General features: G+C 41.5%; 1 protein-coding gene across 3 annotated transcripts in view; it reads left to right on the top strand.

Moving 5' to 3' along the window:
* Nucleotides 1–18487, top strand: part of LOC117521608 (TSC22 domain family protein 2-like) — a 72691-nt gene that overhangs the window by 28455 nt on the left and 25749 nt on the right. For 2 of the 3 annotated variants that reach the window (XM_034182938.1, XM_034182937.1), the window contains one exon: nucleotides 11217–11291. The exons of the other annotated variant lie outside the window; for it this stretch is intronic. In XM_034182938.1, coding sequence (XP_034038829.1) covers nucleotides 11217–11291 — 75 coding nt within the window. The remainder of the gene's footprint in view (nucleotides 1–11216; nucleotides 11292–18487) is intronic. 3 annotated transcript variants of the gene reach the window in all.

Below are 18487 nucleotides of genomic sequence, written 5' to 3'. Positions count from 1 at the left end.
AAGATTATTTTAGCGTCACCACGATTATCGGGGCATCCTTAAGATTATCAGAAGGGGAAGATTGCGTCCAATATCGGCCTAATTATCTTGCCGTGTGAACCTGGCTTAAGTCCCTGCATGTAGAAGCTATTTTGCAGACAATCACAGAGTTTTGAGAGCTATGTAGCTTTTTTTTTTTTTTTTTTTTTTTAATGTTGCCGCCACACTGGCCTGATGCAGAAGACATGCAGGTTAACACATTTTTCTGTTTGTTTGTCAATCACCTTCCGTTTACTAACACATGCTTCCCACCCATATCCTCATCAGGTCAGGCTGCTGTGGCTTTTCACGTGCTGCTAACATGGTTATTAAGTGGCTCAGTGCCATGAAACTCAATCTTTTTCTCTGGTTTGCAACAGAGGCATGCAGAAAGAAAACGTGTCATTCTGAGATAACTGCCTGACATAATCCAGTAAGAATGCACAAAAAAGGTCATCATCGCCTGCTGACGGGTCATACTGTACATTTTCTTTGGGGCAGCATTAGGCAAAGCATCTGCACTTTCAGCTACATTTGCGTCAAGTTGGCCTATTTATTTTTTCTCCCCTTTTTTAAAAAATTAGAGGGAAAAAGAGTGAGTGGGTGGGGGGAGAAGTTTTCTTTTGGTGACTTTCTCAGAGCCCATATTCAGGGTTTAAAGGGGAGCCATTACTTTCACCACTGCTGAACACATTGACTATTTTGAGCTGCACGACAAAGAGGGCCTTTCATGAATGGATATCGACATGTTGCATTCTACAGTTACAGAGTGGCTCATTCAGAGGCAAATGCTTGCAGCTTAACGAGGAATGATGACTTAAAGTTCTTGGCCTCGATTGTGAAGCGACTGCTGGACTCCAAACTCTTATGTGTCAGTAACTTGAACAGATATCGTCTTGCAGAATTGCTAAATTTTTAGCTGAAAGGGAGACGCGCTGAGTGTCTGTGGAGGTGTACACATGCATATATTTGAGGACCTTTTATATTTATTTATTTTTAAGCTCACTGTTACTCGCTAAGGACAAATTAAGCAGCGGAACAGGGGGAGGTTTGTGAAAGTGTTTAGTCATGAGGTAAAGAATTTGTGCCAGAGATTTCTAGGAAAAGAGCCCTGGCTGCCTTTTAATACTCTCACACACACACACACACACACGGCGCGCGTGTGCATGCTGTAAATCAACTCCTCATTTCCTATGCCATGTGTAACTCATGCATGTGTTGGCTTGTCTCTCTGTCTGTATTTGTGTGTACCTTTGTACACTCAGTGTGTGTTTATGGTTGTGTATATTTGGGAAAGAAGCAGTTTGAGTTCATATCAATCAATCAATCAATTTTTTTATATAGCGCCAAATCACAACAAACAGTTGCCCCAAGGCGCTTTATATTGTAAGGCAAGGCCATACAATAATTATGTAAAACCCCAACGGTCAAAACGACCCCCTGTGAGCAAGCACTTGGCTACAGTGGGAAGGAAAAACTCCCTTTTAACAGGAAGAAACCTCCAGCAGAACCAGGCTCAGGGAATGACAGGAAATAAGTGTGTAAGTGACAGAGTGGTTTGTAAAGTTTGCCCTCACCCATGTGGGGCGATTTTTGCTGTGATTTGGCGCAATATAAATTAATTGAATTGACAGTGGAGGCTTCCTGTCCTCTTCCTGGCATACATCACTTGAGAACAATCATACAATTTGCCTAATCGTATACGTACAACCGGATAGTGGTGAAGTTGAATTCTGTAGTGCAGTTTTGTTGTGGAAAAAAGTATCAACTTAATGATGGACACGCCTGTCACAGCAACACATTTTTGCTGGATAATATATTACCTCAGAAAATATCACGATAAACAATATTATATCGGTATGATGCTACGCACTCTGATTGGCTGATTTCTGGTCAGATATTTTCCCATATCAGTCCGGTTATCATAACAATTAGACTGGAATGCATATCACATTCGTTACAAACCAGAAAGCTAAAAACATGATTAGAAAAACCAAGTCGGACATGAGCATAGTTCATAAATATCTAAACAGCATCGGAAAAATGCACACATTGAAAGCTTACCAGCTAGTGATCGGACCATCTGTTTGCAAGTTCTTCATGGAGGTGAACAGGTGTGACTACGAGCCGTCACCAGCTTTCATATTCAGGCGATACTGTAAATTTGCGTGTTTTATATATATATATATATATATATATATATATATATAATATAAATAAAATAAACAAATGATTAATCTCGCTTGCTGGGGTTAATAATCCTTTAATAATATTATCATCTACATTGTTTTCACACTGTTGTATGCCATTGGTATGATAATGTAGCATAAAATGCAACCCTTTCAAATAGCAATGAACTTATTAGACTATAGAATTAAAATGTATATACAATACATTAAAACATCCCAAATCAGTGATTCATGTTTCCAAAGGGTTTATTGTCTACTTGCTCCTCAGTGTCTCATCATCAGTGGGCCTATATAAAGTGGAAGAAAATAAATATTTAATAATTTATAATAATATTTTTTTTTTAATTATTTTTTTTTAAATTTATCGTAAGAGCCACAACTTTAACCAATTTAAATTAAAGTTAAATACAACCCCAATTCCAGTGAAGTTGGGACGGTGTATAAAATGTAAATAAAAACACAATACAATGATTTGCAAATCGTCTTCAACCTATATTCAATTGAATACACCACAAAGACAAGATATTTAATGTTCAAACTGATAAACTTTATTGATTTTGTGCAAATATTTGCTTATTTTGAAATGGATGCCTGCAACACATTTCAAAAAAGCTGGGACAGTGGTATGTTTACCACTGTGTTACATCACCTTTCCTTCTAACAACACTCAATAAGCATTTGGGAACTGAAGACACTACAACCCCTGGCAAAAATTATGGAATCACCGGCCTCGGAGGATGTTCATTCAGTTGTTTAATTTTGTAGAAAAAAAGCAGATCACAGACATGACACAAAACTAAAGTCATTTCAAATGGCAACTTTCTGGCTTTAAGAAACACTATAAGAAATCAAGAAAACAAGATTGTGGCAGTCAGTAACGGTTACTTTTTTAGACCAAGCAGAGGAAAAAAATATGGACTCACTCAATTCTGAGGAAAGAATTATGGAATCACCCTGTAAATTTTCATCCCCAAAACTAACACCTGCATCATATCAGATCTGCTCCTTAGTCTGCATCTAAAAAGGAGTGAACACACCTTGGAGAGCTGTTGCACCAAGTGGACTGACATGAATCATGGCTCCAACACGAGAGATGTCAATTGAAACAAAGGAGAGGATTATCAAACTCTTAAGAGAGTAAATCATCACGCAATGTTGCAAAAGATGTTGGTTGTTCATAGTCAGCTGTGTCTAAACTCTGGACCAAATACAAACAACATGGGAAGGTTGTTAAAGGCAAACATACTGGTAGACCAAGCAAGACAAAGGGTCAAGACAGAAAACTTAAAGCAATATGTCTCAAAAATCGAAAAATGTACAACAAAACAAATGAACGAATGGGAGGAAACTGGAGTCAACGTCTGTGACCGAACTGTAAGAAACCGCCTAAAGGAAATGGGATTTACATACAGAAAAGCTAAACGAAAGGCATCATTAACACCTAAACAGAAAAAAACAAGGTTACAGTGGGCTAAGGAAAAGCAATTGTGGACTGTGGATGACTGGATGAAAGTCGTATTCAGTGATGAATCTCGAATCTGCATTGGGCAAGGTGATGATGCTGGAACCTTTGTTTGGTGCCTTTCTAATGAGATTTATAAAGATGACTGCCTGAAGAGAACATGTAAATTTCCACAGTCATTGATGATATGGGGCTGCATGTCAGGTAAAGGCACTGGGGAGATGGCTGTCATTACATCATCAATAAATGCACAAGTTTATGTTGATATTTTGGACAATTGAAAGGATGTTTGGGGATGATGAAATCATTTTTCAAGATGATAATGCATCTTGCCATAGAGCAAAAACTGCAGAAACATTCCTTGCAAAAAGACACATAGGGTCAATGTCATGGCATAGGGTCAATGTCAATGAGCAGATCTGATTTGATGCAGGTGTTAATTTGGGGGATGAAAATTTACAGGGTGATTTCATAATTTTTTCCTCAGAATTGAGTGATTCCATAGTTTTTTCCTCTGCTTGGTCTAAAAAAGTAACCGTTACTGACTGCCACAATCTTTTTTCTTGATTTCTTAATAGTGTTTCTTAAAGCCAGAAAGTTGCCATTTGAAATGACTTTAGTTTTGTGTCATGTCTGTGATCTGCTTTTTTTTCTACAAAATTAAACAACTGAATGAACATCCTCTGAGGCCGGTGATTCCATAATTTTTGCCAGGGGTTGTAATTGTTGAAGCTTTGTAGGTGGAATTCTTTCCCATTCTTGCTTGATGTACGACTTCAGTTGTTCAACAGTCCGGGGTCTCCATTGTTGTGTTTTGTGCTTCATAATGTGCCACACATTTTCAGTGGGCGACAGGTCTGGACTGTAGGCAAGCCAGTCTAGTACCCGCACTCTTTTACTACGAAGCCACGCTGGTGTAACGTGCAGAATGTGGCTTGGCATTGTCTTGCTGAAATAAGCAGGGACGTCCCTGAAAAAGACATTACTTGGATGGCAGCATGTGTTGCTCCAAAACCTAGATGCACCTTTCAGAATAGATGGTGCCATCAGAAATGTGTAAGTTGCCCATGCCATGGGCACTAACACACCCCCATACCATCACAGATGCTGTCTTTTGAACTTTGCGCTGATAGCAGTCTGGATGGTCTATTTCCTCTTTTGTCCGGAGGACACAACGTCCATGATTTCCAAAAACAATTTGAAATGTCGACTCATCAGACCACAGCACACTTTACCACTTTGCGTCTGTCCATTTCAAATGAGCTCAGACCCAGAGAAGCAAATTTTATATTTCATTCTTTTATGTTATATTTCATGACATTTGATGTTATGCATAGGCCAAAAATAATGTCTAAAAGGTAAAAAACACATGAATATTGGCTGGCCAAAGTATTTGCTCCCATGTTCAAAACTTAGATAAAATTTTTAATGTAGTGAGCACTAGAGAGCAGCATCAGGCACTTGAGCACTGCATGACAAGGTCTAAATGTAAACATCCTTTTTCATTGAACATTTTTGAATGGGATTGCTTTTATTTGCATTGGATTAATTTACTGTGCAGCATGTTTTTTGTGGGGGGGTTGATAGGTTTTCTTTTTTGACAGCCTTAGAAACTTGGTCAATTTTAAGTTTGTTTTATTTTGTGCAAATGACGACATCTCATGAAACCTAACTGTATGGATTTAAAATCATTGTAGGCAGCGTTGCTATTTGCTGACCATCCCATTTGTGAAATCTTACACCAATTCATAAGTCACCTTTTGTAATTAGTTGATTGCATGAGCTGTTGAAACTCACATCCAGTGGACTGATCACATAGGGGAACAGTGATTCAATACAAATGTGGATCGGTATGCTTTGGCTTTTAGGTTTGTATTTCGGAGGAAAACAGTAAGTTAACCAATTCCATTTATTCTTCCAAACATTTTGGATGGAATAACACCAGTTACTTTACTTTGACTAGCTGTTTCAGCACCTCCTGCGCAGAGCAGGAGACAGAGGGTCAGAAGCAGCGCGACTCAATGAAATGTTGGTGACTTTTGAAGATAAGCATGCATTGAGGCAGCAAAATAATTGTGTATTATTAGTAATTATTGCTACAGGCCTAATGAAGGAAATGGTTGTTTTGCAGAGTTGGGAAACTAATAGGTTTCCAATTTTTAGCAGGAAGCATGGTTATGTTATTGGAGGGTTATTTAAAAGTTTAGGTTGTGAGCATGAGTTGGTGCACAAGTACAGGTGAATGACATATATCCTTATGTTTTATGAAACTGTCTCCACATTGGAACCTGTGCTGATGTGTATTGTCGTGGTTGAATTTCACATTGTTTTCACACAATCTAAGTGAACTTGTGTTATGACCTGAAAGAAGACAAGTCCAACTCCAAATTACAAAAAGTTGGGATGGTATAAAAAACAAAACTGCATTGATTGTTGTACCTGCTTGAGCTTCTATTTCATTGCAGACAGGATGAACCCAAGGTATTTAATGTTTTGTATGGTCAATGTATTATTATTTCAGAATCAGAAGAAGTTTATTGCCATTGCCAGTGAACAGGATTCACAGACTAGGAATTTGCTTCGGTACAATGGTGCAACATTAAGAAGAGAGAAAATGCTAAGATAAAATATATGTGTCAAAATAAGATTAAAAAAAGAAATATGAAAGGCTGTGTGCAACAGAAAAACAGAGAAACAGAAAAAACAGTGCAGTGGGAGGAGTGCAATTAAAAACCAAAGTACACTGTCTAAAATGACCCGTGATAAAATGATAAAGTGACAGAGTTAAGCTTAAGGTGACTGAGTTATGAGGAGTTCATGAGTCTAATGGCAGAGAGGAAGAAACTGTTCTTATGGCGGGAGGTTCTGGTGCGGATGGACCGTGGCCTCCTGCCCGAGGGGAGTGGTTTGAACAGACCGTGTGCAGGGTGAGAAGGGTCAGCTGTGATCCGACCTGCTCGGCCCAGAGTCCTGGAGACGTGCAGGTAGTGGAGAGATGGAAGGCTGCAGCCGATCACCTTCTCAGCAGAGGCCACAATGCGCTGCTGTCTGCCTGTCCCTGGCTGTGGCCCCGGCGTACCACACCGTGATGGAGGAGCAGAGGATGGACTCGATGATGGCCGTGTAGAACTGCACCATCAGCTGGACAGGCAGCTTGGCCTTCTTCAGCTGCCGCAGGAAGTACATCCTCTGCTGGGCCTTCTTGATGAGGGAGCTGATGGTTGACTCCCACTTGAGGTCCTGGGTGATGGTGGTGCCGAGGAAGCGGTGACAGACCACAGTGGTGATGGGGCTGTTGGTGAGTGCGGGGGGGGCTGTGGCTTTCCTGAAGTCCACGATCATCTCCACTGTTTTCTGGGCGTTGAGCTCCAAGTTGTTGCTGCTGCACCAGGTCACCAGTCGGTCCACCTCCCTCCTGTAGGCAGACTCATCGCCATCCGAAATGAGTCCGATGAGGGTGGTGTCGTCCGCAAACTTGATGAGCTTTACAGAGTCGTGGCTGGAGGTGCAGCAGTTAGTGTAGAGGGAGAAGAGCAGAGGGGAAAGGACACAGCCCTGTGGAGATCCTGTGCTGAGAACCCGAGTGTTCGAGACATTTTTTCCCAGCCTCACACGCTGACTCCGGTCCGTCAGGAAGTCTGTGATCCACCTGCAGGTGGAGTTGGGCACGTGGAGCAGAGAAAGCTTGTCCTGGAGCAAAGCTGGAAGGATGGTGTTGAATGCAGAGCTGAAGTCCACAAACAGGATCCTAGCGTAGAATCCTGCGGAGTCCAGGTGCTGCAGGATGGAGTGCAGGGCCAGGTTTATGGCGTCATCTACAGACCTGTTGGCTCTGTAGGCAAACTGCAGGGGGTCCAAGAGGGGGTCGGTGATGGACTTCAGGTGGGATAAAACCAGGCGTTCGAAGGTCTTCATGACTACAGACGTGAGAGCCACAGGCCTGTACTCAACAAAAATATAAACGCAACACTTTTGGTTTTGCTCCCATTTTGTATGAGATGAACTCAAAGATCTAAAACTTTTTCCACATACACAATATCACCATTTCCCTCAAATATTGTTCACAAACCAGTCTAAATCTGTGATAGTGAGCACTTCTCCGTTGCTGAGATAATCCATCCCACCTCACAGGTGTGCCATACCAAGATGCTGATTAGACACCATGATTAGTGCACAGGTGTGCCTTAGACTGCCCACAATAAAAGGCCACTCTGAAAGGTGCAGTTTTATCACACAGCACAATGCCACAGATGTCGCAAGATTTGAGGGAGCGTGCAATTGGCATGCTGACAGCAGGAATGTCAACCAGAGCTGTTGCTCGTATATTGAATGTTCATTTCTCTACCATAAGCCGTCTCCAAAGCTGTTTCATAGAATTTGGCAGTACATCCAACCAGCCTCACAACCGCAGACCACGTGTAACCACACCAGCCCAGGACCTCCACATCCAGCATGTTCACCTCCAAGATCATCTGAGACCAGCCACTCGGACAGCTGCTGAAACAATCGGTTTGCATAACCAAAGAATTTCTGCAAAACTGTCAGAATCCATCTCAGGGAAGCTCATCTGCATGCTCGTCATCCTCATCGGGGTCTCGACCTGACTCCAGTTCGTCGTCGTAACCGACTTGAGTGGGGAAATGCTCACATTCGCTGGTGTTTGGCACGTTGGAGAGGTGTTCTCTTCACGGATGAATCCCGGTTCACACTGTCCAGGGCAGATGGCAGACAGCGTGTGTGGCGTCGTGTGGGTGAGCGGTTTTCTGATGTCAATGTTGTGGATCGAGTGGCCCATGGTGCCGGTGGGGTTATGGTATGGGTAGGCGTCTGTTATGGACGAAGAACACAGGTGCATTTTATTGATGGCATTTTGAATGCACAGAGATACTGTGACGAGATCCTGAGGCCCATTGTTGTACCATCCATCCAAGAACATCACCTCATGTTGCAGCAGGATAATGCACGGCCCCATGTTGCAAGGATCTGTACACAATTTTTGAAGCTGAAAATGTCCCAGTTCTTGCATGGCCGGCATACTCACCGGACATGTCACCCATTGAGCATGTTTGGGATGCTCTGGACCGGCGTATACGACAGCGTGTACCAGTTCCTGCCAATATCCAGCAACTTCGCACAGCCATTGAAGAGGAGTGGACCAACATTCCACAGGCCACAATTGACAACCTGATCAACTCTATGCGAAGGAGATGTGTTGCACTGCATGAGGCAAATGGTGGTCACACCAGATACTGACTGGTATCCCCCCCCCAATAAAACAAAACTGCACCTTTCAGAGTGGCCTTTTATTGTGGACAGTCTAAGGCACACCTGTGCATTAATCATGGTGTCTAATCAGCATCTTGGTATGGCACACCTGTGAGGTGGGATGGATTATCTCAGCAAAGGAGAAGTGCTCACTATCACAGATTTAGACTGGTTTGTGAACAATATTTGAGGGAAATGGTGATATTGTGTATGTGGAAAAAGTTTTAGATGTTTGAGTTCATCTCATACAAAATGGGAGCAAAACCAAAAGTGTTGCGTTTATATTTTTGTTGAGTATATGTTAATTATCAGTCATTCCTACATTTAAAGTCCACAACACAGTCCAAAAAAGCGAAAGCTTTTAACACTTTGTAATGTTGTCATTCATTCTCATAAACATGCAGAAGATGATTGGCATCGAGGATGCCAAGCGATGAAGCATTCCAGGTATTGTTTTGTCCCATTCTTTCTGCAACCACATCTTCAGATGTACAACAGTATGGGTCTTTGTTGTTTCCTTTGTCATTTCAAAATTCTCAACACATTCTCTACCAGGGACAGGTCAGGAATGCAGGCAGACCAGTTTTGACTTGCCTCGTCTTGTTGAACAGTGAGTGGATGTCTCTGGTAACGATGTTGTCCTAAAGGTAGCATTTGTTGCTGTAAAATCTCATTGCAAGTTTTTGCAGTAATGCTGCCATCACAGTAGTGTAACTTATCTTTGCCAACTGCACTGACATAACCTGGCTTTTGGACATGTTGCTGAAAATGGTCTTGATGGTCCTTGTTGTCCTTGGACTGGCACATATGGAAAACACTTCCAAAAATAAAGACTGGAAATACTGAGTTATCTGACAACAATACACACTTTTCACTGTGTAATGAGCCAACTCTGTTGCTTTTGAGCCCAGAGAAGTAGACACAGCTTCTGAACAACGTTAACACAAGTCTTCTTTTTTGCACTGTTAAGTTTTAAGTGGCATTTGTGACTGTAGCTCCATATTGTAGTGCTTGACAAAGATTTCCAAAAGTATTCCTTTGCCAGGGCTCTCCCTAAGCAATGGCACAATGTCGCTGCATCATCATGCCGATTGTCAAATTTAGTGTATCCCTTTTTGTTTTCCTGGGTAATTATTTTTTCAGATCTTTACTAGTTTTGGATCTTTCCTTGTGTCAGAAGCTTAGCCAGAGTCGGGCCAAAGTCTTGACATTTTGCTGAAATGGTGATGGGATGTCGCTTTCTGTTTTTTGTTTTCCCCAACTTGTAAAATTGAACCATTTTAAGTTGTTTTTTAAGGTTGGTGAACTGGGTCCCTGTGTGAATTTTTTTTTTTTTAATCCCTCTTTCTCTGCAATTCAGCCAATGCATTTCAGTTGGAGGTTGAACATGCAAACCTTGCAGTCACTGTTTTTTTTTAATTATCATTTTGAGTTACTGTATTTGTGAAGTGTTGTGTGTTGCCCAAAACAGCGATAGATAAAAAGTGAAACAATCAGTATGAGTCTGAGCAAAACACAGAAGAAAGAGTGGACTTCTTCCAGAGATTCAGTTTGGCCAGGACAGAGCTGTGTCTCACCCAGTGTGAGGGGACTGCTGAGCCACTCACATCGGGCAGAGAGAGACAGCAGCCAGCCACCGCACGAATAGTCACTCCCCACGTAGAGCGGACAAAACTAAAAAAAAAAAAAAAAAAAAAAAAAAAAACCCAAACAACAACAAAAAAGAAGACAAACACACTGCTTTGCTTTAAATGCACAGTAAGCTATTTCAGATGATCAGTGTGGACCGTCTTTCTATTAAAAGGCTTTATTTCACTCTGTGTGTCACGTTGGAAAGCTGTAGCTTTTGTGCTGATTTGATTAGCGCTTACACAGCCTGTGCGCATGCTCTAGTCTTCTGTTTGTTTTTCTGGGGACATTACAGCTCCACACACAGGCCTGGCATATGTACTACAATGTTAAACGAAGCTTTGAGGCACAGAATTTGCCACAAACATTTTCTGTAATCGAATTATTTGAGTTACTCGACTAATTGTTTCAGCCCTATTTGTATTAACAAATGTCTTTGGTTCATACTGTCTGCAGTGAAATTGAAATCAAAGTAAATGTAAGAATCACTCCGTTGTTTTTTGTTTCTTTGTTTTTGTGGGTTTTTTTGGGGGGGGTGGGGGGGAGGCAAAAAAAAGTCTTTGTGGAATCTTCTTTAAGCTGACATTACTAGGTCTGCTTTCACTGTTTCAACACTGTCTCTCTCTCTTTTTCCTTGAATCTGGTTGATACAGGAACCCCTCCCAGGCTTTCTACCAGGCCTTCCAGTCTGGCAGCAGATTCAGGGACTCAAAGGCCCACAGTGATAGGTACAGTACTGTACTGGATTGAACTGGACAGGCCTGCAAGAGTGCAACAAAATACAGTTTTCAGTAGTTGTGAGCTTTGCTTTCTCAATATGCATGGATTGAATTTGTAAACTAAGCTTGTCAGTAAACAAGGAATTGGCGAGTGGCACTCAACATTTCTGTCCTTCTCTGTTGTAGCCTGTATTGGTTTTGTCAGTTGAACTGCTCCCCCACTGTTTGGCACGCATGTGAATCGTGGATAATTGCAACATTTACCTAAATGTGATTTTTGTGTCATGGTGACTTGTTTTTAAAGTGATGACTGGGTTAATTTTGATGCCATTGCTCTAAAATCACAGTCTGAGAGGAGGTTAAAGCAGTTGTGCATGCTTGTTGTGCAGTTGTGAACGCAGCCTGTTAAAACAACCTTGTTCTCCACTTGCTGCAGGCTTAGGGCACTTGTGGATCCAAAAACTGACAGAATCTCTGAAAAATTAAAGGAGTTGAGATGAAGTCTCTGTTGCCTCGTCCATGTGCAGTCTTGAGCCCACTGAACCAAGAGCCATGTGCAGCTGAGGTGGCTTAAAGTCCACAGCTCTGCAGGACTCCAAGCTGCCCCCAAATAGTTACATTTTGCAACCATTTTTTGAGATGGCATGAGTATTTATTTATTTATTGCAACCACTCACTAGGCCTGTCACAATAACAAATTTTGCTGGATGATATATTGCTTCAGAAAATATGACAAATGATAATATCGCAATATCAGAAGATCACTCACAACAGCTTCCCTTCCATTGAGGACATTAACATCAGTAGGTGCAGAGCATCCTGTTTCCACTGATGTGTTTCTACAGCTTAGTTGGAGTCCACCTGGGGTAAATTCAATTGATTGGATATGATCTGGAAAGACACACACTTGTCCACATATAAGTTCCCACAATTGACAGTGCATGTCAGAGCACAAACCAAGCATCAAGTCAAAGGAATTGTCTTGTAGACCTCTGAGACAGGATTGTGTCAATGCACAAATCTGGGGAAGGGTACATAAACATTTCTGCTGCTTTGAAGGTCCCAATGAACACAGTGGCCTCCATCATCTGTAACTGGAATGCAGCAATGTACAGAGACATCCTGGATGAAAACCTGCTCTAGCGCGCTCTTGACCTCAGACTGCCTAAAGATAGTTGCGCCAAGCTTGTGGCATCATATTTCAAGAAGACTTGAGGCTGTAATTCTGCCAAAGATGCATCAACAAAATATTGAGCAAAGGGTGTGAATACATGTGATTTCATATTTTTATTATTATTTTTAATACATTTTCAAAAAAAACCCAGCAAGTTTTTCATGTCATTATGGGGTGCTCTGAGCAGAATTTTGAGGTGAAAAGGAATTTACTCCATTTTGAAATAAGGCTGTAACATAAACTGTTACTTTCCAGGTGCACTGTATGTCATGTTCTGTTGACTGTTGTTACAGTCTGGTTTCAAGACGCGCGTTCAGGTGTTGTCATTTTTAAGTTATTACATCCCACAATTTAAGTAACAACTTGGCAAAGGGCTTTTATAATCACCTTGAGTAAAGCCAGGTTTCTTTCTTGTGCCTCACTGTCATTCTCTCCAAAGTCACTCTGTCAGCTCTCAGCAAGTCCTTTATAGCTGCATTTTAATTTCAACATCTATAGTATCCAACACATGAAGCATTTTGGACTTGAAGCCACTTAACAGCCTTTAGGAACATACAAAAACTAGCTCTGTAGAACGCGATGTCTTCAGTGAGGCATACATTTAAAAGACCTCTAAAAATTGAACCGAGAAGCACATGAAACTGTATGTGACAGGAAATGAAACTGTTTTTAGAGAAATATGCAGCTGACACACAATCACAGCCACTGAGAAACTGCAGACACAGTTGCTTCATGTGACATTTGCTGCCTGAGTTACAGCATGTCAGCAGGTAAATCTACACGATGATGGCTTTGGCTAATTTCAGATTCTGCACACGGTGCTATGCCTTTTGGCAAGATTGTTTTTAGTTTGTTTCCTACTGGTGAATGTTTTGCACTTCTATTTGGCAGTTTAAGTGATTTCCACCAACAGTGGAAGACAACTGACAGGCTTGTAAGATGGCACAAATTACGCTGCGTCACTTCTGTTTTTGATTGTTGGTCTGGATGCACACTTCTGCCAAAGGCTGCTTATATTTCACTGCTTTTACAGATAAGCAGAGCTTTGTTTGAAAGTTGATAGGAAAGCTTATTGATGGCTCTTGGAACTGACACTTGATGATTTGACATTAGTTGTCTGTATTTGGAATCTTGTCCAATGCAGGGAGCTTTGGTTATTTTGCATTTTTAAGAGGAGGATGCGAAAACACTGACCTAAAATGATCTGCATCTGCAGTGTGGTACTTTATGGAGTGATTCCACTTCCTATTTGGCTGGAAACACAACTATTCATTATTTTTATGATATATTTAGTTGATATTTTGATATTTTTGATTGACATCAAAATTGATACTGATAATTTAAAGATTAATGGTTATTTATGTTTTGATGATTATAATGAGTTATGATCTCTGTGTTTAAGACAAGTTCACATTATTAACTGTTGCTAAATTTTTCAAAATATGAAGCTATTCATTTAGCTTTTGACAACCATTCAAAATGATTCTTCCAAATTTACCAATTTAACTGTTCTTAGCATTTTAAATCCAGTTATCTCGCTTCTAGTGTCTTTGGCACCAACCAGTTTTGTAACCCCAGTTCCCACAATTTATGACCTATGTAATATTAGGAGTGTCACAAAATTTTTCAAATTTATGTTCTGTAAAACTTGCCAAATCAACGTGCAGCTCAATCTGCTGCTGTGGGGAGGAGAAAAGGGAGAAGCTGCAGCAGTATCCAAGGCATAAGACCCAGAGACATGAATGTCACTTCTGAGATAGATAAATCTCTCTAGAAGTTTATTGCTTTATCCACATACAGATATATTTCTGATGGCCATGTCTAGGAAGTCATTGAAAGTCTGGGTCTTAGTCTCGATCCTGGACAATTGCAAACCTAGACAGTCTGACTCCTCATGCAGGTTCTCAAGTGCTGCAGTCAGGGTATCTATTGATTCCAAAAAGATCAGAGCATCATCTGTTGAGGTCAGTAAACCTTTACTCTTCAACAAAGGCACTAAAGCCATGTGTTTCTACAACAGTCAGGCCAACATTTTATCCTGAGATGTGTTGTATTTAAGCCCCTAAAATGACCAGTTGTCATGAAGTCCAATATTGTTAAGCCTATATTTGAGTAGTCCCAACATATCAGTAGGTAGTATTTGGCTGGAAATGAGTACAGTTGTTGCACAGAGCAGTTTGCTAAAAATAACACTACTATGTAAAGTCCTTTCGGCTGCTCCCTTGTTATTTCCCTCTGGGTTGCCACAGCAGATCCAATGAGGATCTGCGTGTTGATTTGGCACAAGTTTTATGCCGGATGCCCTTCCTGACAAAACTCCACATTACATGGAGAAATGTGGTAGGGGTGGAGTTTGAACCACGGACCTTCCACACTGCAACCAATCACACGAACCATTTGGCCACAGCCCCTGCGCTAAAAATAACATTACTATACCTTGATTAAAAGCATTTTAAACAAAAACAGAAGAGGGCAGCATGTTGACAAAGTGGTTTGTGCACTTGCTTCAAAACAGAAGGTTGTAGGATGATGACCCCCCCCCTACACGTTCTCTGTGTAATGTAGTGTTATCTCAGGAAGGGAATCTGGCATAAAAGTTGTGTCAAATTAACAAGCAGATCCATATCTGATAGAGATGTGAATCGTTCAACAACTCACGATTCAATTCGATTCCGATTCTTGGGGTGATGATTCGATTCAGAATCGATTTTCGATTCAAAGAGCTCTGAGAAAGTTATATTACTTAAAAATGTTTATGTTTAAGAAAATGCAGCTTTACAAGGTTAAGTGATTCTAGATGTAAATTTACTTATCTGCTTTGCTCATTCGGAGTTGGCTGGCAGTTTAGCAAAGCGCTGGCCAGTAGTCGGCAGATACCGCTGCTCCCCTCTTTTAGCTCCCGGTGATGACGTAGCATGTGGGCTTGCAGATTTGAAGTGTTTCCGAAGTACTTGACTTTCATTTTGCAGATACTGCACACTGCATACGTCATGTCAAGCTCCTTCTTACACAGCAAATAATAAAATCCAAAATGCGCTCAAACATTTGCCTTCAGCAAAGACGGTGCTGGCTGAATTAGCTCTTCGTCTGCCATGCTAAGCTACAGCCACTGAACTCTGCAGCTCATGAGTGTTTGAAGCATGCCGGACCAACCCCGTGTGTACCTTGGAAAGGTACACACTTGTCTACATATAAGGTCCCACAGTTGACTGTCCATGTCAGAGCACAAACCAAGCATGAAGTCAAAGGAATTGTCTATAGACCTCCGAGAGAGAATTGTCTCGAGGCACAAATCTGGAGAAAGGTACAGAAACATTTCTGCTGCTTAATGAGCACAGTGGTCTCCATCATCTGTAAATGGAAGAAGTTTGGATCCACCAGAGCCCAGTATCATAAAGCAAGTAAACGTTAGTGAGTAAAAGTTTTGCGTTGCCCGACTAAAATTTTTAGCCTGGTACAGAGGAGGCTAATCTTATACTCAACAAAAATATAAACGCAACACTTTTGGTTTTGCTCCCATTTTGTATGAGATGAACTCAAAGATCTAAAACTTTTTCCACATACACAATATCACCATTTCCCTCAAATATTGTTCACAAACCAGTCTAAATCTGTGATAGTGAGCACTTCTCCTTTGCTGAGATAATCCATCCCACCTCACAGGTGTGCCATATCAAGATGCTGATTAGACACCATGATTAGTGTACAGGTGTGCCTTAGACTGCCCACAGTAAAGTTTAGCCATTGATGTGAAATGGGGATTAGATGGATGTTGAATGTAGAATGTTGGGTGACTACCCTTAGTCAAATAAGTAAGCTTAGTAGAGATAAAAGATTAAACTGCTTTATGAAACTGGGTCCAGGACTCTTCCCAGAGCTGGCCACCCGTCTAAACTGAGTGATCGGGGGAGAAGGGCCTTAGTCAGAGAGGTGACCAAGAACCTGATGGTCACCCTATCAGAGCTCCAGCATTCCTCTGTGGAAAGAGGAGAGCCTTCCAGAAGGACAACCATCTCTGCAGCAATCCACCAATCAGGCCTGTATGGTAAAGTGGGCAGATGGAAGCCACTTCTTTGTAAAAGGCACATGTCAGCCCACCTGGAGTTTGCCAGAAGGCACCTGAAGGACTCTGACCACGAGGAACAAAATTCTGTGGTCTGATGAGACAAAGATTGAACTCTTTGATGTGAATGCCAGGCGTCATTTTTGGAGAAAACCAGGCACCATCCCTACAGTGAAGCATGGTGGTGGCAGCATCATGCTGTAGAGATGGTTTTCATTTGCAGGTACTTGGAGACTAGTCAGGATTGAGGGAAAGATGAATGCAGCAATGTACAGAGACATCCTGGATGTGAACTTGCTCCAGAGCCCTCTTGACCTCAGACTGGGGTGACGGTTCGTCTATTAGCAGGACAATAAGCCTAAGCACACAGCCAAGATATCAAAGGAGTGGCTTCAGGTCAACTCTGTGAATGTGCTTGAGTGGCGATTTGTCCTCTGCTTGTTTTTTATTTTTACGATACTTGTGCATTTATATTCTGTGGCTGTCCAATGCTTCCGACTGGGCTTCTGATTGGCCACAGCTCCAGCGCAGGGTGTGAATTCAGCATGAGGACCTGACGCAGAAACATGCAGTGCGGCTGTTCCAGGTCAGACTTAAAGACCGCATGACTATGTGCTTTTTAATCTTCATTATCTAGACATCAGAGCACCTGGCAGATTCTCTTAGGCCCCCTTTACACAGGATGGCTTGAGTTGTGAGTCTGTTCTGCAGCTTAAAACGCGCCCGATCCGCAGTATTGTTATCTCACGTGGACTTGTGCGCTACCCATCACATCACATTTTCACGGAGATCTGCTGCTTTTTTGACATTTATTCTGGACTTTGAGGGCTTGTCAAGAGAGAGGACAAAACAAGCTAAATATTAAATGGGTACTTTTTCCACACTTGTCGGTTTTGATTTTCTTGTTTGTCCATGTGTGCTTATCTCAGTCATTCACAGCTAACTAGAAAAATTACATTGTTGTATAATTAACACTTTTCACTGGACTTTTTGTGACTGAAAAACAACTGACAGGCATGAAAAATAAAAGCAGATTTTTTTCAACAACCATTGCAGGGACTGAAAAGTCACATGACTATTGTCCTGTTCTCACTTTGTCCTGCTCCAGCTGGACTGGAGCTCCACACTGATCTCTGAGAGTCAAGTTCTGGATTATATAAATCATGGCAAAAAGAACAAAACTGTGGTGAGTCAACGTAATGTATATACTTACAGTTGTATGTAAAAGTTTGGGCACCTCTGATTTCCATGATTTTTCTTTATAAATCATTCGTTGTTTGGATCAGCAAATTCACTTAAATATATATCACATAGTAGACAAACATAGTGATATTTGAGAAGTGAAATGAAGTTCATAGGATTGACAGAAAGGGTGCAATAATTCCTTAAACAAAATTAGGCAGGTGCATAAATTTGGGCACCCCAACAGAAAAAAATACATCAATATTTAGTAGATCCTCCTTTTGCAGAAATAACAGCCTCTAAACCAGGTGTGGCCAAGTTCGGTCCTCGAGAGCCACCTTCCTGACACTCTTAGTTGTCTCCCTGCTGCAACACACCTGAATCCAGTGAAAGGCTCATTAAAAGTCTGCTAATGAGTCTTTCATTGGATTCAGGTGTGTTGGAGCAGGGAGACAACTAAGAGTGTCAGGAAGGTGGCTCTCGAGGACCGAACTTGGCCACCCCTGCTCTAAATGCTTCCAATGAGAGTCTGGATTCTGGCTGAAGGTATTTTGGACCATTCTTCTTTACAAAAAATCTCAGGTTTGTTGGTTTCTGAGCATGGACAGCCCTCTTAAAATCACACCACAGATTTTCAATAATATTCAGGTCTGGGGACTGATAGCCATTCCAGAATGTTGTACTTGTTCCTCTGCATGAATGTCTTAGTAGATTTTGAGCAGTGTTTAGTGTCATTGTCTTGTTGAAAGATTCAGCCCTGGCTGAATTTGTCACTGATTCAGAACC

This window comes from Thalassophryne amazonica, chromosome 12 (genome assembly GCF_902500255.1).
Source record: "Thalassophryne amazonica chromosome 12, fThaAma1.1, whole genome shotgun sequence".
NCBI classification, from domain to species: Eukaryota; Metazoa; Chordata; class Actinopteri; order Batrachoidiformes; family Batrachoididae; genus Thalassophryne; species Thalassophryne amazonica.
The sequence above is the reverse complement of the archived record's forward strand: the minus strand, read 5'-3'. Positions and strand labels throughout refer to the sequence as shown.